We start from the raw sequence: 27,246 nt of genomic DNA, 5'->3' as shown, positions 1-27,246 counted from the left end.
ATCATAAGATTAAGTAAAAGGCTACTTGCATTTCACTATATTTGACAAAAGTGCTCATTGTAGGGATTTACGATCTTTACATATAAACCAATTTTCCCATAGACAGAAAATGGGTAAAACCCTTCAATATTTCAGCCATAGTTCTCCTAAGCATGCAATGAGAATAGTGATGGAACACAACAGAAATAAGACAAGGAGCTCAAAGGAGAACATAATATTTAGATGAGGACTATGCTTTATCTAAGCAAAATGCACCAAGGCAATGAGTTTTCCAAATTATTTCAAGCATTAATGTGGCATCCGATGATCCCAGCCTAGTTTCCAGGAACATTCCTATACATAACTATTGTATAGAGATCTTTATATAGGATGGCTATGCTTAATGGTAAAAAAACACCTATAAAGTGACATGGCAGATTGACCCTCTAGGTTTTCATGGCTGTCAGTCATTTGAGGTAGCGTGAGAACTCAAGGACATACCAACAGCGGAAGTAGTGATATGTGTCAACTTTCAAGAGAATGGGTATCTACACAAATTAAAAAAACATTTTGCTGTCATGAAGGTTTTTATCACTGACATTTGAAAATATAGAAAGGCTCCTGTTTAGCCTTGTATTTGCAAATGCTTGTTTCCACCGATGTAAAGAAGAAGGTACTGACAACCAAAAACAGGAAAAATCTTTGTGTGTTATGAGGGAGAAATTCCAGATGACCTCATGTTAGAAATTGGGTCACTGGTTGACGGGGGTGTGAGCTCTGGTCAAGCAGCAACCACAATCCCAGTCGGGGTAAGGCACATGCAAACTCCAAATAAACCTGTGCTCAACCTCCTGGTAGCTTGGCACAGAACAGTCAGGCTCAACATAGAGCAGTGTGTAAAGTGTTTGTGCAATACTTCAAACAGTAAATCGGTTGTGCAGGACCGGGTCAAAGTCAAAGGTTCAGGACAACCACGATGGAGCCCAAGTTGGATACAGTCCCAGATTAGTTCTGCTGAAAGTTTACCTTTCATGTTGGAGAGGGCCACAGAAAGCAAGGAGAGTATCACTAGTGGTGGACAGTCACCATTGAGGAGCAGGCTGGTCGTTCCAGAAAGTAGGCTGGAGCCTTGGCATTACAGGTCCTCAGTGGTGATCAATGCTTGCATCATAAAGCTATGGACTGGCGGCGGATGTTGCTGATTTTCAGTGCAAATGACACATTCTGGTGCACACTGGCCCTTTCGCGGTCACGAAGAGCTCTAAAGCTTGATTTTAAGAGCTGGTGAGCCACCATTTGGGGTTAGGAACTCTCTGAAGACGGGTACAGAAGCAGTTAGGGAGCCTTTTATGTCCCTGAGGCTCATATTAGGAAGCCAGACTAGCCCTTTGAGTCAACCTGGGATCCTGGGTTCAGGTTGTGTTGCAGGGCCAGTTCTTCCTTCCCAGGTCAGTGGGTATAAGGCAGCAGGTCAGCAAATCAGGGCAGCAGCTCCTTCAGGATGGCAGTCTAGAACAGTGACAGTCCTTTTAGTAGCCCAGAAGTCCTTCCTGACAGACTAGCCACAGAATCAGAAGTGTACAAAAGAGCTGGTGTCTGAGGTCTTTCTTTTATACACTGGTGCCCTGGTTCCGGAAGGTGGGAGATGCTTCTAGACAGTGTCTTTGTACTGCATGGAACCCCTACCTCCCCTGCCCTAGCTCCAAACTGGCTGAAGTAACAAACATTAGACCCTGTGTGTGAAGACAGTACACAGCCTATTCAAGTGAAAGTGAGGCTTGGCCCAGCTCCTCTCTCCCATCCTGCCAGCGATGGCTCCTGTCAGTCACACCTAAGCTCTTATTATGCATGGCTGTCTAGGAGGAATACACAAAGCCCAGTTATGAGCAACACTCAGTCATGTGAACCAGGCAGGCTGCAGGCACCAAAGTTCTAAGGCAAGAAAATGGCAACTTTCTAAAAGTAGCTTATCTAGAATTGCAATTTAATATCCAACGCCAACATAAGTTAGGATTATACATTGTGATTCCAGAGACACCAAACTTGAAGGAGTTATCTCTTTCCATTTGGAAATTACACTTATAAAATTTTATAAGGTCACTCTAATGTGATCTTATTGGAGAGATAGGCCTTGCAGTAATGAAAAATGAATTTAGGAGTTTTTCACTACCAGGACATGTAAAACCTAAAATTACATGTCCATTTCTTTAAATATACTGCACCCTGCCCTTTGGGCTGTCTTGGGCCTACCTTTGGGGTGACAGATGTATTAAAAGAGCAGGTTTGGGACAGGCAAAAGGTTTATTTTGCCGGGACAAAATGGCAGGTTAAACTACACACACAGGCTCTGCAATGACCTTTCTGAGACAATTTTAAACAGCTAATTTAGAGTAGGTGGTACAATCAGTGCTGCAGAACCACTAGTATCATTTAATTTACAGGTCCTGGGGGGGGGGACATGTTGTATCACTTTACTAGGGGCTTATAAGTATATTAATTGTAGTAATTTGGTATAACCCAATTATTCCATGTTTTAAGCAGAGAGGACACACAGTGTTAAAGGACACAGAGTCTTAACGCCAACACAAATGAATACAGCAAAAATGGAAGTAGAAAGGCAAAATGTTTAGGGGTGACCCTGCAGAAAGGGCCATTTCCAACACCCCAAATGTTGTGTCTGTTGGTGCTAAATTAGATATGTATAATATAACTTTACCCCAAAGTCGACATAAGATTAAGTATATTTAGGGACCTTTTAATCTTTGGTGAAGTGACAAGCCAAGGTATTTGAATACAAAATGTGGAAAGCAGAGCAGCTGAGAATCCTGAATGGACAGTTTTCACTAGGTAGATCCACAAAAAGGTCTTTTATGTTGGGCAATATACTAGGTTCACTTAACAGTATTCTAGGTACAGCAGAGCTTTTGCGATTAGTTCATATAGTACTGTTGATATTCGAATAAAAATTGATATCCTCCTATTAAATAAGAAATTGAAAGTATCGAACATGGCTGATAATGTATGTACTATTCAGGGATTGCAATCTAGATTAAAAAAAATAATAGGTTGGGTTAGTATTGAATTGGGAAATGTGCGTATGTAAATTCAGGTGCCATTAGTAAAATGTTAAAACGAAATGATAAACATGTGTGAAAAATAATTTCAGTAGGCGGCAGTTGCAAAAACAATATTTATTCCAATATCAACATTTCATTAAATAAAAACGACCAAAACGCGGAGTGCAGATCAAACAATCTCAGCATGTCCATGCATTTCTTACAATTATATAACAGAACGTGATTGACAGGGTAATAAATGGCATTCTAGAAACTGCGATGCTGCACTTTGTTATTAGAATTAAAGAAATTGAAGGAAATGGAGACTAGTCTGCTACTTGTTTTAGAAAAGATTAGGAGCCCCTGCCTTAAAGGATAAACCCTGGCAAGGAAAAACCGTTTTTGAAAAATGGAAAATTAGCACCGGGTTTTGTGCATGTTTTTGTACACCCTTTAGACGCCTATTTTTGTCTAATGTAATTCAACTGACACCTTTGCTTCTGATTGAACTTTCTTTTATTAAATACTTTTTTTCCCATTTTTTTAATTTCCTTATATATTATTTTTTTGTGCAAATTGTCAAATCTTATTCACAATACAAAATTCAAAATTCATTAGATACAATACTGTTGTCCATAATTATATACAGAAAAATTTCCTTCAACGCGTTTCGGCAAAGCCTTCCTCAGGAATTCTGTATATATTCTGTATCAATGATAACTGTATAAGATAACGCAGTAACCGACCCTCAGAATCGGCCGGAGTGCCTACGCGAAACGACTGCAATTGATGACTAATCCTCTTCCACCAGGGTACGCAATGATATTGAAACCATAATAAGATCTAAAATGTATGAATATGAATATGTTCACACAACGCAAGCATTCTCGTACAACAAACGGTATCTTAGTTTTCCTGTAGATCTTAGTCTCTTGTTCGATCTGATATTCCCTAAAGGAAAGGCCAGTGGTCCAAAGAGACGACGACACGCTGCCATACCCCGGGACGCTTTGTTACCAATAATCAAGTGAAGATTACAACTTTAAAGTGACACGCTTTGAAACTGACACATCTTTGGACCACTGACTCTTTCCAAGGGCAAGGGCACCTAAGACTCGAAGAAGACATGGTATTTAATCGAGGAGAGAGATTAGACCTGCCCCCGGCTGCTTCTCCATTTGTTATTGTTTTAGCCAATATCCCTGTACTAAAATCTGAACAACAGGAATCCACTGAGCAAGTAATGCATAAAGCGTTATTTTGGCTTTCTAAATTCTCAAAGGGCAGGTTCAACTCCTACCAACATCTCATTATGACTAGAACAGGGAATTGGGTGGACCCTGTACCGAAGGTCATAGGAGGGGACTGTATAGTCATACATTTTAATAACCAGTGACTAGTAGACGACCTACTGAGTTTACTTCCAAATGTTACTTCCTTTGACGCTGAGATTTGCACCCTGCCATTAGGCTTTCTTTTTTTTTTTGCAGACCTGGTAGGCCATTTATAACTGCACAGCCCAAGGTGAAAGATCCCTGCCACTCTCGACCTTTATGGATGGAATACCTACTTCTCTTAAATGAGTGCTCCAGTTCCCCTCTCTAATAGATTTGCTTTATTAGGAGATATGAATGCTTGTGATTGACTGGGAAAAATCACCCCCAACCTCACGTAAAGATAGTGGTATGGGTCCCCTTTCCCTCCCCAGACCCTCAGTAAAACTGTGTGTAAAAATTGTTCTGAATCCCTTATGGCAGGGCTCAGGCAAAGTGGGTAGTGATCTGGAATTTGTAAAAGTTATTTCATGGAACATAGAGGGATTTAAACAGAAAAAGATGATTATGGAAATACTCTCAATAGGATATTAATGACCAACAGCCTTGAGAAAATTAATCCATATGATATTAGAACTGGCCAATTGGTCTCAACATTTTCTACTTGTTTCTATTATTCAACCCTTGATTATATTTTGGTCACAGAAACAATCAAATCATACTTCATTAATATAAAGTCACACTTATACTCCTTTAGTGACCACGCTGCATCATTTACTGCAGGTCAATTGCCCACAGGTGGAAATCACTGAAAAGATCCTTACTAAAGCTTTCTATTGCAAGAAAAAATGGGGTTGTTTTAAAATGGGAAAAAGCGGATACTGAAGAGTTTACTGGCTGAATTGTTGGCAAAATGGTGCAGGAGATTCTGACCTGTTTAGAAACAAAGACACCCCATAACGATCTCCCAGCGGCCTTTGAGTGGATCCTAGAGGAGGTTAAGGATAATACGTTTTGCTCGGTTTCCAATAGGAATCGCAATGAGGTTCATTGGTTTGATAATGTTTGTGCACAGGCGCTTAAAAATCTCTTTGTTGCTTTCGGGTCAGAACCCAGAGATCAGAACTTAGTGAAGTCATCACGCCTGAGATATAAAATGGCAAGACTAGCTAGATTACATGTGTTGAGGTAAGAGGCGTTGGAGAACCTACAAAGAGCTGCCGCATTAAATAGCGGGGACTTTTGAAGCATATCAATGCTCCTTTTTAAAGAGAGGAGAATGAGCTTTCTCTAGAGACCCATATGGATGAGGACCATGGGTAGAACACTTTTTGGGAAACCAGGGGAAGCAAAGGTTCTGCTTACAGATTTCCCAGCTTTTAATATTGGAGATACTTTGTCTTTCAGTTTGGATGAAATAAAACATGCTCTTAATCAATTCAAAAGATCTAAGGGCTTGGACCCAAAAGGGTCCCGATCGACGACTTCTTGGATAATCAGGACCTGTGGGCCCCATTACTTACAAATGTTTTTAACACCATGGTCTGAACAGGTGTTTTGGCATCCTGGAAAAAGATGGTTATAATACTGATCTACAAGAAAGGGGATAAGGCTGTCCCAAAAAATTCTAGGTCTATATCTCCATCAGATAACACTGCCAATTTAACGGGGCGGGTACTTTTGAACAAAATGGAGAAGTGGGCCCATGATAGGAACATACTAATTCCCAGCCGATATGGCTTTAGAAATGGAAAGTGGTCTGTGGATCAGTGCCTTAACTTAAGCCTCATAATTGAAAAGTATATGGCAGCTAAGAACGACCATTTACATTAGGCCTTTATGGATTTATTGTCTGCTTTTGACTGTGCGGCTTATTCTATGGTATGGGTAATAATGGAGGTCATGGGATTAGAGATCCAGATAACTAATTTTATTCAAGAGATGACTCCGATGCCACGGCTTGTGTTCGTTATGGGAGAAAGGAAGAACCTACAAGTTATTTTAAAATTACCCGCAGCGTGAGGAAGGGGTGTATCCTGGCCCCATTATTATTTGCTTTATTTACACCAATGCGGTGGAATTGGCTTTGGTGGGCTCTACCTCAGATTTCCCCTTTATTAAATCTTCTCCTCTATGCAAACGATGCGGTGTGCTTCTGGCACAAACTGGTAATGCACTGCAGAGACTCTCTTAGCGGAGTATGTAAAATGTATGAATAATCTGGACATAAAGATAAACCAAACTGAGGGGGTCATTAGGATGGCGGACTCCCGAGGAAGAGGGACCGTCCGCATGGGCAGCGGCGGTCTCTCCATGCAAATTAGGATGTGACCGCCACCCTGGCGGTCACATACTGTTCCTTTAACCTTGTGGGGGCTGCTGCTTGAAGCAGTACCCGCCGCAAAGTTAAAAATGCATGTTTAACATTTACATGCACAAAGCGGCAGGCACCGCGCGGTGCCTGCTGCTTTGTGCATGTAAATGCTGGGGGGTACCATAGGTACCCCCCATGTGCAACCCTCATCCTCCCAACATCCTGGGGGCCCGCAATGGGCTCCCAAACATCAAAGACCACATGCTTTTCCACGGCGGAAAACCTGCCGTGGAAAAAGCATGTTTCCGCATGAATCCTAATATAGCTGGCGGTGTCTGATAGACACCGCCACCATATTAGAGCTTTTCCGCCGCGGGACCGCGGGGGAAAAGCGGCAGATGGTCTTCACGTCCGCAGATGACCCCCCTGCCATCCTAATCTGGCGGGGGGTCTTTGCAATCACCGCAGCTGTGAATCTGCATCCTCTGGGCCGGAGGTGGCTTCCGCCGGCCCGGAGGATGCGGATTCACCGCAATCCTAATCAGCCCCTAAGTCTTTTGTACTTGTGGCAGCTACAAGTCCCACAAAACATTCCAGAATGTCTACTGAAAGGCGACATCTTGAGATTGTGGATTCATTTAATTACCTCGGAATTATCTTTAATATGAAAAATACATGGATAAATAGGATGACTAATAGAGGAATTAAAATGGAAAAAAGTATTGGAGGGCTTTTTAGATTTGTAAAGAAACTCTGTTCTAAGCCACTAAAAGTAGTACAAAAGATTTAGGAGGCTAAAACACGATCTATTGCCTCTGATGGGGCGGCTGTCTGGGGTTTCTCTGATATATCAAAATTGCAGAGCATAGAGGACGGCTTTTTGAAAAGACTGATATGTGTTCCACAATTCTATTCCTCTTATAACTGCCACTCTGAGCTCAGTGTTCCTTACATAACAGATAAAATCCGTTGGATCCGATTCTTTTGTGGCACTCAGTATGGAGGAAAGAAACTTTAAGTCTAACCAGATATATCTTGGTAGACTGTCTGAGCTTAGATGGTGCACATAAAATAAAATGGGTAAAATACATCGAGATTAATCTACAGGCAAATTGGCTTACGTATTTTATATGAGGATCCGTAGTTATGTTTGTCAATAGCTGAAAAAAGATTCGAAGGTTCGTCTATTAAATTATTTTGATAGAAAGACATGATCTCAACTGTAATCTGAGTATGGTGAGACACTATCAGTTAGCCCCTATACAATACATTTGTCACAAACCTTCAACACAGATATATATTACTGAGATTCTGATTAAATTATATTCCGCTCATGCTGGGCTATCCAACCAAAATGTATTCCACTGATGCCCTTCCTTTATGTCCATGTGATAAGTATTCACCTCAGAACGATTTGCACATTGTTTTTTTTTGCAAGCTGTATACGAAAGAAATGGATATATCCTCCTGCTTATGCGTAAATTAAATTTTAGACAATGTCGCCCAGCACTTTATTACTTTCAGCTATTACCAGATCCTTTGGCATGTTTTTAGCAGGCCTCGTTTTTCCTGGCTATTATAAAGAGAAGAAGATTAACTCCCTAGTTCGAATCTTACAAGCAAGATCTGGGCCAATCTGATTAATTCTGATTCTTATATTGAAGACATCTTTTATATAGGTATTTTTATATATTCTATAACTTTTAACCGTATTTTATACGTTTTTGTATTTTAATAAATGTCTTTTTATTCTGTAATGTTTTTGATACTTCAGAATGTATGTTTGTAGAATACTTTTTATGCCTTTATTGTATCTGCAAAATTGTTACTTTGATGATGATGATTACCTATTTTCATTACTAACATTGGGGCCTTTGGAGGAATATAGTGCTGGAAGTAGGTTTTATTTGAATAATAAAATCTTTAAAATGGTGGGGTTCCGATACAAGCCTAGAAAAAGAAGCATGAGCAAAGCCAATAGGTCTGGCTCATAAATCAAAGTGCATCTTCACTGTTTTGTGAGTTTTTGTGTGACACTGAGGATTGATGAGTGGGTGAATTCAAGACTGAGACAGTATGAATAAATGAATGGATGCATGAGCGAAAGCATGAGTGACGGAATACATGCATGATAAGTGACTAAGGAATACATGTACAAAGCATTTTTGTGCTCGCAAATGGCCATATTCTGCGTATCAGGCTCTTTGCGATCTCAAAAATGCTTTTTGTGATGTGCAAAGACCAATTTGCTATTCCGTAACTGAATTGCAATTTGGGTTTTGCGATTCGGTATTCAGGAGTGGCGTGTTGAGGGCATCCCTAACTAATACCGAACTGAAATGGTATCTAGGAATGTTATCTGACCAAAATGCGGTCGCGAAATATTCGCAATTTACAGCCAAATTAAAGTTGCTGGTAACCCATTTGCAACTAGGAAGGGGTACCATAGAGCCCCTTTCACCTTTGAGAATGGTTGAAAATGTTTGGAAAACATGGTGGAATAATATTTTTTAAGATCGGGTAGTGGACCAAGGGACCACTGCCTACTCAAACAATAAAACTTCAAAGTTTCATTTTTTCGCTTGTCAACACATCCTGTTTGCCTTTAAGGAAAACGGAGTGTGTTAAAAAAATGATTGCTTTATTTAAAAGCAATCACAGACATGATGGTCTACTGACTTAAGCAGGCCAATATCCCTGTAATGGCAGTGAACGTAGTGGGACACAAATTGCGACCTACCTCATTAATGTTCCTAAAGTAAGTCTATTTGCGACCCACTAAAAATCGCTAATGAAACAAAAGAATTTCATTGATTAGGAATAGCAATTTCTTATTTGCAATTTGCAAAAAAAAACAATTACGAAAACGCTATACGTAACCTTTGAACATCCAGCCCTGACTGCCTAAACTCACAAGTTAATTAGGAGACATTTTCAGTTGTAGGTCGGACATAAAGGTTTTGGTTAAACTTCCAATGGTTGTTTAAATGGATAATTCAATTCATTAGTCTGGGGAAAACCCTGCATGTGGTCCCTGCAAACAGAGTGGAACTGCGATGTGTTTTAATTAAGGAAAGGATTCAGGGCAATATCATGTCACAAACATTGGGAATGGAGTACAGTATTTGTTTTCATTTTTCAATCACTGAAATAGAAGGCAGCTTTCAGTGAAAAAGCCTGACAATAGCCGGAGCCCCTAGCCTAAAGGGAGTGATGATTCAATTTTACTGTGAAGGGAGTTCTAATTCATTAGGTTTTGCCTGTAGCACATGCGCTGTCAGTGAAAAGCTATTGATACAAAATAAAAGGAAAAAAGCTTAAAAAGAAGCTTAGCGCCCGCTCACCATTTACCAATGCTTCTTACTGGTCATGCCTACCGCTGACTGCTCACCTCCTGCTGCAGTCTTCTCTGGAATTCTGTCCATGGCATGGAGCATGGACCCAGCATAGCTTCCTGTTTTCAGCCAGTGTCCCCCAAGCTGTCTGGTCTCTCTTGAAGGTGTTTTTTTCCTACGTTTTGGCAATGGCACTGCACAGTTTACCCTCCACCATCCATTTCCCTCCCACAACCACACTGTCCATTTTCACTACATTACCATCCCTTTTCACCCGCAACCCGGTCCGTCTTGTTCGCCCTCGCCCCCACCCTTGTGCTACTCAAGCACCCCTCCCCGTGCTGCTTTCACACATATTACATATGACCTGCTGTGAAACATGATTTAAAAGAAAAAAAGGGCTATGACTAAGTCAATGCTAGGCACATCACAACACTTTTTATTTTTAACTAAGTCATGTTGCAGAGCAGCTCGCGCTGCTGTGCAACATGTCTACAAAAACATTGACAAAACCAATACATTTCGCAAGAGCAAAACCTATTGGCTTTGCCAATGCTTGTTGTTAACAATAGTGACATAGATCGGGTTATTTTGTTAGAAGCACTAGATACAGAATGTAGGCAGAAAAAAGCACCACTACACAACATGACATAGCAATGCAGAGCATGGGATTTCAAGCAATGGAACAGACTCTGTACCATGTAAGGTTCATCATGAGATCGTGCCAGGAGAGGTTCTGGTGCACCCAAATGAGGCATGTGGAGGCATGGCGAGTTAACCCAAATGTTGTTCAAATAGGAGAGCTTTGAGGTTTTTTTAAGGTGTTGTGATTTGTAGTCAGGTAGTGGTTTGGAGGGAGGAGATCCAAATTCCTGTAGTGCTTTTAGATCAGGATTGAGCCATGCAATGGCCTCACTTCAAGAAGGGGGGCTTGAAGGAGAAGGGACTAAATGCTTCTTGAATCCCTCTGTTTCTCAGCTAGGTACGAGGGTGAAGAGGAGTGAAGTGCTTTATGAGTAATGCAGGCCATTTTAAATTGAGCTCTCGCCTCTAGGTAAACCCACTGAAGGGGGAGTAGAATAGGGGTAATGTGATCATGCTTCTTTTGCTGTGGTATGAAGTGGGCTGCAGCATGAAGAACTATTCCAAGTGGTCCTAGGTGGATTTGGGTGACGCCTGATAGGAATGCTATTCTTTTGTCAAGTCTGGGGAGGATGTGATGTAGTAGTGCAGGGAAGACCATGACATTTCTGATGCGGCTGGTAATGCTGACACTGAACGTGGGAATATATCAAGAAGAATCTATTTGATTAATGAAATATTGGATCTGCTCAAATTTGTTTCAGGACAGCCATGGCGTAATCACAAAGCTAGATTGAGACATTCTACTTGTTGAGCCAAATAAAAAGCAAAGACATGCACCTCAATATCGGATTTACTTTTGTAAATTGCACAATTACCCCATAAATGGGGTGTCCTGGCACTATACTGGAAGAAGGAAACACATTCTGAACACAATCCTTTCAATGAGACAGCAAACCAATGAGTTTTTAGCTTTTTCTGAAATTTGGTCAGGAACTATTCTGCTCCTAAGCTTGAAGGTGGGGCATTTCCAAGCCTTTGTCGTGACTACAGCAAAGACACAGCCTTCTAACCTGGATCTCCAAAAAAGAGAGAAAAGCTAAATGGAGAGAACTGGAACAAAGACTCCTGGACAGATTGTGAGTAGAAAAAAAGAGCAATTTGATTGCCAGACGAAAAATCACAGAGCATTTTGTCATTTTAAAAAGACTGTGCTTCCTTACCGACAACCAGTGAAGATGGACTAAATGACAGGAAATCTGAAATCCCAAGCCAGGCAAGCAAAAGCATTCCGAACCAGCTAAAGTTGTAGATCAAGTATATGGAAAGGCATTAAAACTACAAACTGCTATAATCTAGCCAAGGGGATTATTAATGCATACACCAACGTTTTCGTAGAGGCATTTGGCTAAACCATCAAAACTTTCCCAATGATCTTCAGCATCAGGAACCAGATGAACATAATTTGTTAATACGAGTTGAAAGGGCAACATATTGTTAAAGAGAACTTACAAGTTGTGAACAGACAGAGGGGGTTGGAAAAAACACAAGTATATCCAGCCACCAGTTGGAGGTCCACATATAGGGATTACAAAAGACTAGGGGCTAGATGTAGGTAATTCCCATTTACAGACTCTTAAATACCGAATTTTACCGAATCGGTATTTAAGAGTCTGTAAATGGGAAGGGGGCAGATTTAGGTAATTCCGAATTTAGGAATACCGAATCTATTCGGTAAATACCGAATCGGTATTGCCCATTGATTCCTATGGGCCGTGAAGCCCATAGGAATCAATGGGAAATACCGATTCGGTATTTACCGAATCGGTAAATACCGAATCCTGCAAGGGTGCAGAAGTGTCACTTTGACACCCTCTAGCACCCCAAGTACAGGCTTGTGTGACATGTGACACACATACATGCCCTAAGGGCATGTTTGTGTGTCACATGGCACAGGTGTGTGCATGCACACCTGAATTCGGTGTTTTACCACACAATAGGATTGTGTGGTAAAATACCGACTCTTAAGGGCCTGTGGCACTCTTAGGAGTGTCAGCTACATATGGATTTACCGATTCGGTAAATATACCGATTCGGTATTTTCCCGAATCGGTATATTTACCGAATCGGTAAAATTACTGAATCGGTAAAATTACCGATTCGGTAGGCCCCCTACATCTGAAAAGCCTAATACCGGTCGGAAACGGCCGAAATCGGCCGTTTCCTATCGGTATTAGGGCTCCTACATCTGGCCCTGAAACTTAATTCTTATCTGCATTCAAGATTAATGAATTTAATATCATTTAGTTGCCAATTGCAATAAGACATGTCGTAAATTGCTTCTACAGAGACTGCAGATCACCATCCAGTCTGAGAATGATCTGTATGTGTCCACATATGCAAAAACTCGAACTCACAGGAAATGATGAGTTTAATTCAGCAGCTAAGCAGTAGGAATTACAGTTTTGCAACTCATTGTGATAGCATAGATGAAAGAGGCTAGGATGGGCCGAGGTAAAAGAATATTCAAGCTGCTGGAGCGAGGCCATGAGTTTTGATCCTTGTAATCCGAAAACTGATCACAGGACTTTGGTGATAATTTATAAGAGGAAAGTTTAAAAGAGCCTTGAGAAGATGCATAATTTCATTGATCAGTAAATTCTAGCAATATCTGCTTTTGTAACCTCTAAAATGATGGTACACACCATGCATACTATTTCTAAACGAATTTGAATACATTTTTGTTCATTTTCTTGTCAACATGAAAATACATATTTTAACAAGTTAAGGATGTTTTGTGAGGAATATTAGATTGATGATAGTTAGGATAACAAAGATATTAGTATAACTGACCCGCAAAGTGATAAACAGTACACATACTAACTTAAGTGCTACATTTTAGAAACAATATAACAAGACAAAGAAGACACTCAATAAATATTAACTAGATGAGCAAGAAGGCATACCCTTTTGGGAAGTAAAGAATAAGACCCTTTTAATGCGCTTTCAGTGGACGATATTTACAAGTGAAATATATGATGCATAAAAGTGAGATCCTAAACAACCTTTCTCAGTAGTGTTATATTGCATCCTCAGATGGTGTACAAACCACTCAGCACTGTCACATTAAAGAAAGTACAAACCACTATTCCCGTTTTTAAGAGTTAATTACGTACTATGTCTAATACTGATGTGGTTCCAGCGTTGATGCTTCGGTCTCTGTAGGTATTTATCCGTGAGACCATCCTCAAGACCATATCTCACAAAACACAAATGTGGGACCCGTGAAGGTAGGAGAGTACCCATTCCCAAAGCAATTTTTTCCTACTTTGTGTTTCTGTCAGAAGGGACACGGAGGGGACTCTGTGAGGACGGAGCCCTTACCTATGCATGCGCCGGGAACAGGGCTTGCCGGTGCTCAGCACCGGCACTTAATTATGGGGGCCGGGTCTATCACTCGGCATTAAAGTGCACCTGTTCTCTGCCTCATTTTCATTGTCTCTGACTGTTTGCGTGTGCAGTGCACTGACTGGTGCGTGCGTGGTGATGATGACTCTCTGGCAGGCACAGAGAGTGTGGCGCTGCTGTGTATTATTACTGCCAGGCAGGCAGTGGCACACCACTGACTGGACTGGAGTTACTTATAGTTAAAGAAGACAGAAGAAGTCAAGTTAACTAAATGAATTCGGAATTCCACTTCCCCAGGTGCGGCGCGGATCAGGGCCCCAGTCGGCGCCGCCTGGGCGGGAGAGTCCGGGACTTGCCGAGTTGCCGTTGGAAATTGTAACTTTGTTTCTTTTTGCAGCCTAGTTGCAGGGGCCAGGGGCAGGCACTGGGCAGGGCTTTGCTGCGGGGGTTGGGGCTGTGCGCGCCAGAGGAGGTGACGCGTGCGCAGATGATTGCATGCAAAATGCATTGCACGCGCATTTTCTCTCTGCCCGCCCCTGCATAACCGCACGTCCGCACCTCTTCCCGACCCTCGCCCGCCCAAACTCCAAAGTTGCTGGTGGGGGACTCGCCGAGTCGGTCGGGGGACTGAGACTCACTCGACTCGGAGTTGGGAGCGGCCGGCGACTGCGAGTGCTCACCGACACCGTCACTGCTCAGCAGGTGAGCCGCCCTGAGGGCGACCGGACCTGGGTGCGACTCTGCGAGGCGAGCGAGGCAGGGTCCGCAGGGACAAGATGGCCTGGGGCGGTGGTGGGCCAGGGCCTGGCCCTGGGGGTACGGAAGGCCGGCGCCGGCCGAATTTGAAATAAGGCAGGCAGGGCAGCAGCTGAGGCGGCACTGCAGGTGAGTGAGTGAGGCGGTGAGGTGAGGCGAGGCGAGGCAGGGCCTGGGGGCGGTGGGGGCCACAGGCGCGCGCAGGATTACGTTTTTTTTTTTTTAATTATCATTAATTTACTGGCTGCAAATAATCGAAAAGTAAAATGAGAAAAGGAGGCAGGGTCCGCACTGCAGGGACAAGATGGCCTGGGGCCAGGGCCTGGCCCTGGGGGTACGGTAGGCCGGCGCCGGCCGAATTTGAAATAAGGCAGGCAGGGCAGCAGCTGAGGCGGCACTGCAGGTGAGTGAGGTGGTGAGGTGAGGCAGGGCCTGGGGGCGGTGGGGGCCACAGGCGCGCGCAGGATTACGTCGTTTTTTTTTTTTTTTAATTATCATTAATTTACTGGCTGCAAATAATCGAAAAGTAAAATGAGAAAAGGAGGCAGGGTCCGCAGGGACAAGATGGCCTGGGGCGGTGGGCCAGGGCCTGGCCCTGGGGGTACGCTAGGCCGGCGCCGGCCGAATTTGAAATAAGGCAGGCAGGGCAGCAGCTGAGGCGGCACTGCAGGTGAGTGAGGTGGGCAGGTGAGGTGAGGCGAGGCGAGGCAGGGCCTGGGGGCGGTGGGGGCCGCAGGCGCGCGCAGGATTACGTTTTTTTTTATTTTAAATTATCATTAATTTACTGGCTGCAAATAATCGAAAAGTAAAATGAGAAAAGAGTTGGCAGCAGCACACCTATACTGCTTACCAATCTGCATGCTTCTCAGATGCGTTGGATAATGGTATTTTTATGGTGATTTTGAGATGTACTTCTAGATTACAAGGAAAGATAGACATTTGCCCTGAAGGTTTACTGAGCCCTGCGTTTGGATCAAATTTCGGCTTATTTTAAATAAACAAAACATTACAAGAGTACTCCTGTAAATCTGCTACTGTTGCAGCTCTCTAGGAGTACTCACGTGTAAATGTATAGCCATTTGGAAATGTATTGTCTATGGATGTAAATGCCTACGTGTGTGCATCACATATCATTTCACTCAGTAATGGTTTTGGAAATGCGGTGAGAATATGGTTGTAGTCAGCCAACCAACCCAACCCTAAGGCAGCGCCCCCTCCATCACGAGGCGCCGGCGCGTTACCAGCAGCACACATTGTACATCAGTGCCCCGAACAGCCCCACCCCCCCATCCTCCCCCCACCACCCCCAGCAAACCCGCGCCAGAGCAGGGCACTCTCAAGCCATCACACCGGCACCAAACGGGAGTCCACCCTGGCAGCACAGCGCAGCTACACACCCCCGAATCTTGAAGACCGCCCGGCGCCCCCCCTCTCACAGACACCCTTTGCACCTAAGGCTGACCGAATGCATGTCTCACACAGAGGCCAGGCATGCACACCCTAGATCGCCCCGCAGTTCAGAGCTTCATAGCTCACCTTCCCCAATCCCCACAGACCATTCCAAACTACACACAGCATGCGGCCGGGCCGGCAGTAGCTGCTAGCCGGAGCAGCTGTGTTGCTGGATCCTGCGCGCGCAGCTGCGCTGCTTATTTACTTTGCACCTTCCTCTCTCTGCAATGTCACAAGGAGAAAAGGCCCCAAACAGCTCTTTTTATTAGATTGCTTTCTGCTTTTTGTGTGCCCGTTCTTGGCTCCTCCTTTCAACCATGGGCCACAAGGCGGCTTTTGTGACAGTACTGTTGATCTTTATCGTCTCGGGGCGCCTTGCAAGTGGCACTAGCACGCGCTATCACCACCCGTGGAAGAACTGCTTTTACCCATGTTACGTGGGTCACACTGGATACGGCGTAGGCCACGCAGAAAGGAGGCCAGGGCCAGGTATGTGACGGGCTGCCACCGCGCGCGCTCTTTCACCCTCACGTCACCTGCATGTGTTTGTGGTGCTCTTCGAAACATGGCATTTAATGAACATGTTATTCATGTACAAGTTTAAACGCCACCGATTTGTCGTTTGATAGTGCTTCCGCAGCCACCCTGGCCTGCCCACAGCACAGATCAACTTCTCAAAGGTGTGGTCCCACGCCTCCAGTCAGTGTTTTCTGAACCCACCCCGTCTACAGACCACCATCTTAGGGACTGTGCCCTCAGCACCACAGCCCACCCCACTACATAGACCATCATCTACGCCACCTTGACCACAGACCAGCACCTCAGAGGCGCACAGACCCCCCCCAGCTCTTTAGCCAATCTCACAGTCCAGCATCTCGAAGGCGGCATTCCCACACACCCAGCCAGCAGAGCCACTCCGACCCCACCACACCCACCCTACTCACAGTCCAGCATGTCAAAGGCTGTCTCAACATTCACCATCTACACCCCACCCTGTCCACTGACCATCACCTCAAAGGCTCTGCCTTCAAACGCCGTCCTCCAGGTGAAACCTCACCCACCCTGCCCAAGTCTGCGCTCAGTCAAGTCTGCCTGGCTATTTGTTACGCAGTTGTGCCGTGGGCTGCCTGTAAGCAGTAGAGGATGAGATGCAGGCCCAGGGCAGGATTCGGTTTCGTTTTCAGGCCGGGCACGCTCATAAAATTGTGGGGGTTTGGGTTGGGGCTTGCTTGGCTGTCACTGTGCCAGGCAAGCTGCAGCGTGTGGTGCGCAAATCTTCTACCTCTTACTTGTCAGTTGTTACAGTCAGTTACACTACATTAAAGGGCTGGTTTTAAGCAATCTGGATAATAAATCTGCGCAGGTGAGGCCTTTAGATTAAGTTTTTTATGTTCGGACGTCACGTCACACACTGCTTAAATGTTGTTGTTTCTAATGCCCTGCCTGGCATAGGGTAGTTGTTTAATCATCACGAATCGATGCACGATCAGGTTTGTTGTGTGTGCACTCACTGGCTATTTGTTGCGCAGTTGCGGGCTGCCTGGGTGAAATCAGTACAGGTTACAGGCCCAGGGCAGGATTCGGCTTCCTTTTCAAATATCATAAAATCTGTGGGGGTTCGGCCTGGGGCTGTGCCAGGCAAGCTGCAACATGCGCAAATGTTCTGACTGACTTAAGTTACACTACTACATTAAGGGCTGTTTTTTTTTTTTTTGAAGCAAATAGCAATGGATAATAAATGCGCAGGTGAGGCCTACAGATTAACTTTTTTTATGTTCGGAAGTCACACTGCTTAAATGTTGTTACTGATGCCCTGGCTTTAGGCTAGTTTGATCATCACGAATCGATGCACAATCATGTTTGTTGTTGCCAGCAGTATGCACTCACTAGCTATTTGTTGCGCAGTTGCAGGCTGCCTGGAAGTGGAATCAGTACAGGATGATTTTGGTGCTAATAACCCCCCATGACCACCTCCAGTCCTGTCAATACAGGTGCCTTTTTACAAGAGAGTTAGTGGACTCAGAGCCAGAATTGCCTGCTAAGGGCAGATGTATCATGTATGAGATTACCTGGAAGAGCTGCAAGTCGCATAAGAGCCGCCCTCATCATCAAACATAAGAGAGGAGTTGGTATTAAGGAGGGGAAGTAATAGAGTTTGGGCCCGGGGTTAAATAAGGGGAAGTAATATGTGGTGGTCTTGCTTGCAAAGAAACCAATGGCAATCAGTCACCTGAGCAGGCTCTGCACCAAGAAGTGATGTTGGTATATGAGTTGAGAATGTGCATGATGAGGGTAAGGGAGCCTTTGTCTGACATTTCCATGATTTCTAGCCAGGGTGCCTTTGTGTAACATTTCCATGATTTCTAGCCTGGGTGCCTTTGTCTGACATTTCCAAGTTGTGAGATTACCATGCTTTCTGGCCTTGGTGGCTATGCACGTCCTCATTTAGGTGTACAATTTACTATGCTTTGAAAGTTGATACAGCTAAATATGTTGTGCACCATTTTAGTTTTTTTCTCTTCAAAAAAATGTTCTTGAGGGGAGAATGACCCCCATGCAAACATCTCTAGCAGTCATTAAGCTTGCTTGCTATGCACTGTATGGGGGCTGGTCAAACAAAACTTGCCAGGGCTGCTTTGGGTTCCCATTCTGGCCTTGAGTGTCAATTAATGAATACTTTTTGTGAATCACAGTGTGTAACTAACTTTGCACACTTCCACCTTACTCTGCTTTAGTTGTCATGCTACTGCTACAGGAAGCCAAAGCTTAAAAGTGAGGCAAACTTTAAAGACTTTGTGCCTCTTTTCAGTGAGTGCTCATCTGCAAAAGGTCTGAATTTGGGTGGGCAAACCCGGCAAAGTAAGATTATACTTGTAGTCAGTTGTAGACAGTAGATGGTAATATATGTGCAGATGCATAAATTTCTTTGGAGCAAACTGCAAAAAAAAATAATTGTGCATGTATTATTACTTAATTGAATTGACATCACACTTCGCACATGTCTAGCATGTTTTATTTCACTTTGCTTCCCTAGAATGTCGCACAGTGGGCAGAAGAAGATTTCAAGCTACTTCACAAAATTTAAGCCCAAAGACGATGGGGAGCCTACTAATAAAGTAGCTAAAAAAGACCATGTACTTCCGGTGGATGAAGGGAACAACACAGAAGATGAAGTGCAAGAGAAGGCACAAGATGAGAGGGACACCACTACTAGCAGCAGCGTTATCACACCTACGGAAGAAAAGACACAAGATAGTCCTCTCCGAGATGACCAGTATCATGCTGTGGAGATTGCTGAGAGTGAGACAGAGGAAACTCCAAGCACTAGCAAACAATTTGACACATTATCGCTGAAACCACATTCAGGCACAGTTTTTAGTAAAGGCATTCTTCCTAAAGGTTGGAAACACGATCAAAAGATATATTTCCAACGCAAGCATCCGTGGTTAATTGTTAAAGGCACTAACCTTGGCTGTTCTGTGTGTCGCCAAGTCCGTGATCTTGGTGCTGAGAAATCCAGGGGAATGAAATTGTCCAAAGAATGGACTGACTCTACTGTGAAGGCATATGGCACAAATCCACGACAACAGCAAAAATCATTGAGAAAAAAGATTGGAGAACATGCACAAAGCAAGGCTCATTTTGCAACTTTAAAAATCTTAGAAAATGCAAAAAAAGATTCTTTATTGCAAGTAACTGCAAAAGCTCAATCTTTACAAATGTCATCAACATCCAGAATATTCCGTGTAGCTTATAAGGAAGCAAAGCGGAACAGGCCAGCGTATGGTTTTGAAACAGAGATAGACTGCCACCAGTTAAATGGACTGGATATGGGTCGAATTTTGCACTCCAATGTAGCTTGCTCAAACATACAACGCCACATATCCTCAGAAATGAAGAGGAAGATATTTGCTCAAATTATTGAACTTTCCCCAAAAATAAGTATTTTACTAGATGAAGGCACTGCGTTAAATAGGAAAAGTTCTTTAATTGTGTACATGCGAATGCAGCTACCTGGCATGGACTCACCAGCTAATATTTTTGTTGACCTCATTGAGCTGAGTGATTTGTCAGCTGACGGCATAGTAAGTAGTTTACTGTCTGCTCTAAAAAAAGATCCTATTAATATAAGTGAGGACTTTCTCTCCAAATGCCTGGTTTCAGTTGCCTGTGATGGCGCTTCAGTGATGTTTGGCCGTCACAGCGGTGTTATAAAGAGGTTGCAAGAAAAAATCTCTCCCAATATTGTAGCCTGGCACTGCTCAGCACATCGCCTGGAACTTGCCGTTCATGATGTCATGAAAGATATTGGCGCTACAAATCACTTCAAAAACTTACTCGACAAGCTATATTCTTTGTTTGCCACATCTGTTAAAAACCGTTTGGAGCTAAAGGAGTGTGCAGAAGTTCTTGACATTCAGCTCTGCAGAATAGGTAGAGTGTTAGATACTCGTTGGGTTGCATCAAGCTTTAGAACAGTAGAAGCTGTTTGGAATGCTTATCCTGCTCTCTACAAGCATTTTACTAGTGCTGCTGTTGATGCTTCCCGTGACAGTTCTAATCGAAATATGTACACCGGCCTAGAAAGGCGATTATCATCTATCCAGTTTGTTGCTAATCTTGGCCTCATGTATGATGCTCTTCAGGAGTTATCAGAGTTATCACTCGAGTTACAGAAACGTGATTCTACAATCATTGATGCCCATCGAGCTATTTGTCGGCAAATAGCAGTGTTTGAGGCAATGGTAGACCGGCAAGGAAAGCATTTCTCACAGTGTAAAAAGGCAATGGAAGAAAATATATTCCAGGGTGTGATGCTGCACAAAGGAAAGACCACTGACAAAATCATTGAACAGGGGCAGTTTTTTCGTAGCCTTGCAGAAAATCTGAGAAATCGTTTGTTGTCTACAGGCGGTACTAATTCTGCTGACAAAAAGGCTGACTATGAGACGCTGATTAACGAAGTGAAAGTTTTATACAAACAGTACTGGCCTGATGAGCTACCTGTTCTTTATGGTGAAAGTGACATTGAGTCTCTGTGTAAAAGATTCAACATTGCCAGCCGAGAAACTATACGTGCGTACAGGGAGTATAAAGAATCTGGAGGAAAAGAAATTAAAAGGCAGTTCAAGGAGCTTTTGATGGCTTTGCACACTATTGCTATCAGTACTGCAGAATGTGAGCGGGGCTTTTCTCAAATGAATCTCATTTGCACATCTACAAGAGCATCATTGCTGACTGAAACAATATCTTCTTTAATGTTTTTAAATCTTGTTGGTCCACCATTTAAGAGATTCAATCCAATCCCCTATGTTCAGTCATGGCTTGCAAAAGGGCGGAGAGCAGCTGATGACACTAGGAGTAAAGCAAGGAAAGAGGAGGATTTGGAATGCACAAGTGATTTAGACTGTGTGTGGGCTTTTCTAGAAAAATAGATGCTAGCCCAGTGTAACTGAAAAATGGGTCATTGCAATATTTTAAAAAAGTTAGGCTTTACTGGACTTTTGGGGAAATTTAATTGTTGTGTACTTTATATAGGTTATTTATTTGCATTGATTGACAGTGTCAATTTATTTAATATTTTCTTATAGCTGTCTCTTGGTTTGGATGTTATATTTATTATAATTTATATAATGTATTTTGTTTCTATAAGATTTACCTTGCTTTTTCATTTTAGAACATATTTATTTGTATTTATATGCTTTATGTTACATTATTTTGTCTTTATAGGTTTACATTTTGTATGGCACTGACAGACTGACTATGGCCATTTTGCACTAATAGCTAGGAGTCTGACTTGCAATACTGTGAAATTCAAACTGCCTCGTCATTATCTAGTCCTTTGGCCTAGGTAGCTCTAGGTCCTTTTGGTGGAGATTACATTTTGCTGAGCTTTCTGGTAAGATACAATTCTTGAATTAAAAAGTCATATTTGGAATATATGCCTCTTTTCTAATCTGTTGTGTCTGTGTGATACAGAACTGCATAGTTCCATATTTTATTTAACTAATCTGTGTCTAATAAATGCACATCTATCCCCCAGGGTCTAAGCTATAGTAACAAGCCCACTTGGTAATCCTCTTCTTTTTTCAATTGTTTCTCTAACAAAATACTCTAGTGTACTGAATAATCACATACCCCTTCGGCCACTGGAAGTGCCATGATGACTGACTAATTCAAGTACATTGCATGATGTTGTTGACTTTCTCCGTTTAGAGTGTTTTAACAACATTTTGGTTCATTTTGGCACATAAGCTATGTAAAAGTTGTACCTTAGAATTCATAGACTGTTAAAAATGGCATACATACCCTACCCCAGTATTGTACTCCTTTCTCACCAAATCAGCACATACAGCACTGAAATGGTCCCTTTTCAATGCATTAGTGATTTTAGCTAATTTATTACAACATTGTGCTTTAAATGCACTTTTGAGTTAATCTTTTTCAAAATGTTCACAAGGCAAGGGACCCTCCTATCAAAACCTTACTATGAGGAAGGCTCCCTTGCTGAAATTTCGGATCAGCCAGATATATATATTACCTCTAACTTTTAGCAGAGCCAGTTGAAAATGTGGGTGGAGCCAATATAGTAAGTGGGTGGAGCCAGTGGATGAAGTGGGCGGAGCCAGAGAAAAGTAGGTGTGGCCTCTGACAAACATTTGAGCACCTGCACTTCATTTTTTACAAATTAAGCACTGGCCGGGAATTACATGGTCCAGAGACCCACCAGGCAACAACCCGGATAACTCTTGGTCCGGGACCTCTCTGTTTCAGGAAGCAGGAAGTGGGACCTACAGGCAGAACCAATCCCGGCATACTGGTCGAGAAGAAAAGGAGGATCCCGACGTGGAACGTGATGACGTCACGGAGTCTGGAAGAAGACGCCGAGAGGAGTAGCGCAGGCTGGAGAACGCCGAACCGGAGAAGAGCCGAGACGCCACAATGGAGGAGCCCACCGAAGAGGCCGGAGACGCTGAGGAATGGTTGGAAGACTGGTGGATCCCGTCTCCCCACCAGGAGGGCCCAACCTCCGCCGTAACTCAGGAGAGTTACGGCCTGGACGGTGAGTGACCCACACACGGGGCACAGTGGGGAAATACAGGGAAGCAGGAGGGACTTTGTGGGAGGAAGGGTAAACGGGCACTGTACATAGCCTCCCTCACAGCCCCGTCTACACAAGTCCCTGAGCACTTCTCCCTCAATACCTTTACTTATCCTCACTCAACTTGTAATAACCCGGGTCATTAGAGCCTCAGAGCCTCATAACGTCGTCTACAGTTGTATCCGTTAGGGAGGGAGTTCCGAGTGTCAGTGAACTTCCCTTACCTCTGAGGCCTATGTCAATGCACTGGGTGCGGTGAAGGTTTTTTCAGCTTAACTCGAAGAGAGCCTTAAACAGAGTACTTACCGTCCTCCTTTCCTTCCTCCGAGCATCCTGGGGTCGGCAGACATAGGACCAACCCAGCTACCTGAAGGAAGAAGAAGGCTCTGAGTGCACCATTCCAAGGACCCAGAATAAACCCATCAGAAGAAAGCATTACATCCATCCTGATTTTCCTTAAATAAACCTCACAATTGACTAACTATTGAAGCCTCCAAGCTTCTATTTCCGCCCATCCTTCCCGCAGTTTCTTTTAGCCCTTATGGTTTACTATTCAATATTGGTGCAAAGAAATTTTATTTTCATGTCTAACTGATTTACTTGTTAATACTACGGTGCGACAACCATGGAAACAGAAGAAGCTTAAAAGTGTAAATTTAAAGTCCCTTCTCAAAGCCATCTGTAGAAAACAACTTTCATTTGGCATAACAAAACAATGTGCAGTATCTGCCCATTCTGAATATAAAGGTGTAACGCTTTGTTATCAATTTTTTAAAACAAAACTTTCAAAGCATGCTTTATTTAGAAGGACTGTACTAGAGGCAACCTGGTATATAAAAATCTGGCTGTAGTTCCAGCTTCCTTTCAACACACCTGGCTCGTTTTATCCAATGTACCTCCTCGGGCAGAAAACAAACTGCCCTCCTGTAACGACCGGGTTCTAGACTAGATGGGATCAGCTCGCTCCTGAGAGCCCCTCCAACCCAGCCGGAACGTAACCACTTCCCTCCTCAGGACCATCTATCCAGGCACCTGGGTACCTACCTGAGGATGGGGAACTCGCAATATACAAGCTCATATCATCAGAAACACCACTAAATCTATAGGGATACTAAGAATACTCACTGATTACTAAGGACATCCATGCCCTACACCACACTCATACCTCATAGTCTCGCGACCACATGGGTCCAGACTAATCTACCCTGGGGCAGTTCTGATTATCTACCATTACACACTGATCACCCTCAGTGCTCACTCAAGCCGCAATCTTGCGGGTTTACACACTGCTCACCCTCAGTGCTCACTCGACACACAATCTGGCGTGCCATACACACTGGGCTGCAGCCCCAGTGCTCACTCTCTTTCTATTGTGTCCACAATCCAGCGGAACTACACACCAGTCTCCTACCTGGTGCTCACTCACTTACAATCCGATCTGCAATCCGGCAGATCTACACACTGACCACAATCAGTGCTCTCACTAACGCCACTTACCAATGACGACCACTTTCCTATGAATACCTTTAGCTCTCTGTCTCTCTATGTTGGGAAGTCTCTCTCACTATTCACTAAGGGTTCGCTACTACAATAATATTATGGGATGGCCGAATTACTTAGTATGTCAATTATCCCTTAGTTGCAGGTCTCCTCTCTCTCCCTACTTATTCAGTTATCACTTACCTGATCAGGGGTAACATCTGTTCAAACAGTAATACCTGACTAGGAGACAAGGTTACCTCCACTGTATGGGGACAAAAGATATACACACTATGTGTAAGAGTTATTCCCTGATTTAAGCGCTCCTACTCCCTTTTGATCCTTCAGTTGCTGCACAGCAACTGGTTAGAAGAAAGGTTAGCTCTATCTTAAGAATAACACATGCACACTAGTTCACTAAGAACTGGGGTATCTTTATTACAATAAACATAAAATGCACATACACAAATCTGCGGAGTCTCTATGACTAGCAGGAACTTTAACACACCGCTGAAAGAAAAGGATTAGACATACAGGGACAATGTCATCTGCGGGGACAGGAACTTTTAACACACCGCTGGAAGAAAAAGGATTAGACATACAGTATAAGGACAAGGTTAATATTTATAAAGTAAGGAACGAGGTCACCTTGGGAGTATGAAGTCTTGCTCTAGCTGTCATCTGGGCTTCTCTCTCGTCTGTGCCTTAGCTCGTCTTAGATTCTCTCCTGCACTCTTGGACACACCTCTGCGCTGATCACTTTGCACTGGATTTCTCTCCCCTACGGACTCTCTCCACCTTCCAACTTCAATCTAATGGTTTCTGCCGCTCTGATAACTGTTCATTCCACTAGCTTGTTCACTCTGTGTAAATGTCTCTGTGCCAATGTCCAATTAACTCCAGCTGCTCCCACAGGTTAATCCACGATATAACTTCAGTCTCTTCTAAAAGGCATTACTTCAGACTCCAGCTATTCACAACTCCTCCTGATAAGTAACTGCTTCTGACTGCTTCCTTCAGTTCCAGCTCACTGACTGTCTGTTTGTCTTCTCTCTGTTCCAAGCATCTTCTGTCTCTTCTCCTCCTGCAATTCCACTCCTCCAACTCTACCAACACTCTCTGCTCCTCCAATTCAACTCCACTGCTTCTACCACTCCAGCTCAACTCGACTCCGCTCCTCCAACTCAACTAACTGACTCCGCCTCTGCACTTCACTAATATAGAATGCTGTCTCCTCATGGAAAGTTCCAGCCAGCAGCTTCCTCCCACCGATTCCATGTACCAGGCTCCTTGCGCTAGACGCTCCCACAGTGACCAGCTGCTTGTTTCGTCTAGAGACCTGAGCCCAGAGACACTTCCTGATTAGATTCAGCTCTGGCCGGTTCTCTCCGGTTCGCTTAGGGCGAACAACAGCTCAAAACCAAAATATTGCCTTTTCCCTTGAAGCCTCTCAGCTCCATCAAAATGGAGTCTCTCTAGTTCTGGGCCTTGTAGGCCTGAGAAGGATGAAATAACCCTTAGCTCTGTCAGAGTACCTACATAAACCATACCAATGTGTAATATAAAGTCAGGACCACAGGATCCAACCTCTACTATAGGCAGAATAATGAAAGACAAAGCCAATAGGTAATAGATGGGTTAGAGTAAGGGATCTATCATCATATAAAGCAACTATCCTCTTCTAGGTCTGGAAGAAAGGGCTTAAAAGAGCCAACACAAGCTAGGAATACATATCCTAGATGTGAGCAAGATTAAAAGTCTTTATCACCCCGAAATAGAGCCAAAAAGCCTGTCAATACACCTCCCCAAAGGAAATTATCAGAATATTGCAAAGATTGCAAAATCAGTCAATCTGATAAAGTGTGCACCTTCCGAAAAGCAACTACATCAAGCCAGCCATTAATAACGCTCTCTGCAGGTGTCACTGGTGCAAAGGTCCTAGTTAAGTTCAAAACCCTCTTGTTACGACAATCTTGCCAGAAACATGCATTGTCTTTCACTTTATCTAGTCAATCAACACCTTTAGGGATAGAGTTTAGTGGCAGATTTTTTGGATAAAAGGGTAAGGAGTAAAACACCCTCAGCTCTTAGTTCTACGCAGAAGCTTGTTACCTTCCCCCAGGAAACTTCTAAAAATAAAACCTTTCAAACAAGCTTTCGAATACACCTTACATATTAATAGGAGCATGAAAGAATGCCAGATCACGGCTTATTTTAAGCATCAGTCTGGACTGTACCTCTCTTTGACTTTAAACACTTGATTTTAGTTCTTTTACCTTTTACTGTTCAGTGCTCCAAAGTTGGCAAAGTAGCATCCAGCACTATGCCCAACTCCCAAATAAATAAAGCCTTGTAAGAGATTGAGTTTCTTCTTCCCACTTCCTCAGTATCTCTCTATATTCCAGTGCAGTCGGCAGCAACAACCTGACGATGGTTACTGTCAGAAAAACAATGAAGTTGGAGCAAAGACACCACTGATCACTATGTAACATAACGTGTATTTGTAAAA

General features: G+C 43.4%; 2 protein-coding genes across 5 annotated transcripts in view; one reads left to right on the top strand and one right to left on the bottom strand.

Moving 5' to 3' along the window:
- The window catches only part of CDK14 (cyclin dependent kinase 14), a 2,039,605-nt gene that overhangs the window by 1,005,205 nt on the left and 1,007,154 nt on the right, over positions 1–27,246 (bottom strand). The gene's annotated exons all lie outside the window — the stretch shown is intronic.
- LOC147688941 (E3 SUMO-protein ligase KIAA1586-like) lies at positions 19,192–21,591 on the top strand. Its single transcript, XM_086942294.1, has one exon. It carries the CDS (start codon positions 19,192–19,194, stop codon positions 21,589–21,591), a length of 2,400 nt encoding a protein of 799 aa, XP_086798420.1.

The sequence above is a fragment of the Lissotriton vulgaris genome, chromosome 10, assembly GCF_964263255.1.
Source record: "Lissotriton vulgaris chromosome 10, aLisVul1.2, whole genome shotgun sequence".
In the NCBI taxonomy this organism is placed as follows: Eukaryota; Metazoa; Chordata; class Amphibia; order Caudata; family Salamandridae; genus Lissotriton; species Lissotriton vulgaris.
The sequence above is the reverse complement of the archived record's forward strand: the minus strand, read 5'-3'. Positions and strand labels throughout refer to the sequence as shown.

Excerpts from the sequence above, each read along its gene's own strand:
- LOC147688941 (XM_086942294.1), top strand. The coding sequence starts at position 19,192 with ATGTCGCACAGTGGGCAGAAGAAGATTTCAAGCTACTTCACAAAATTT.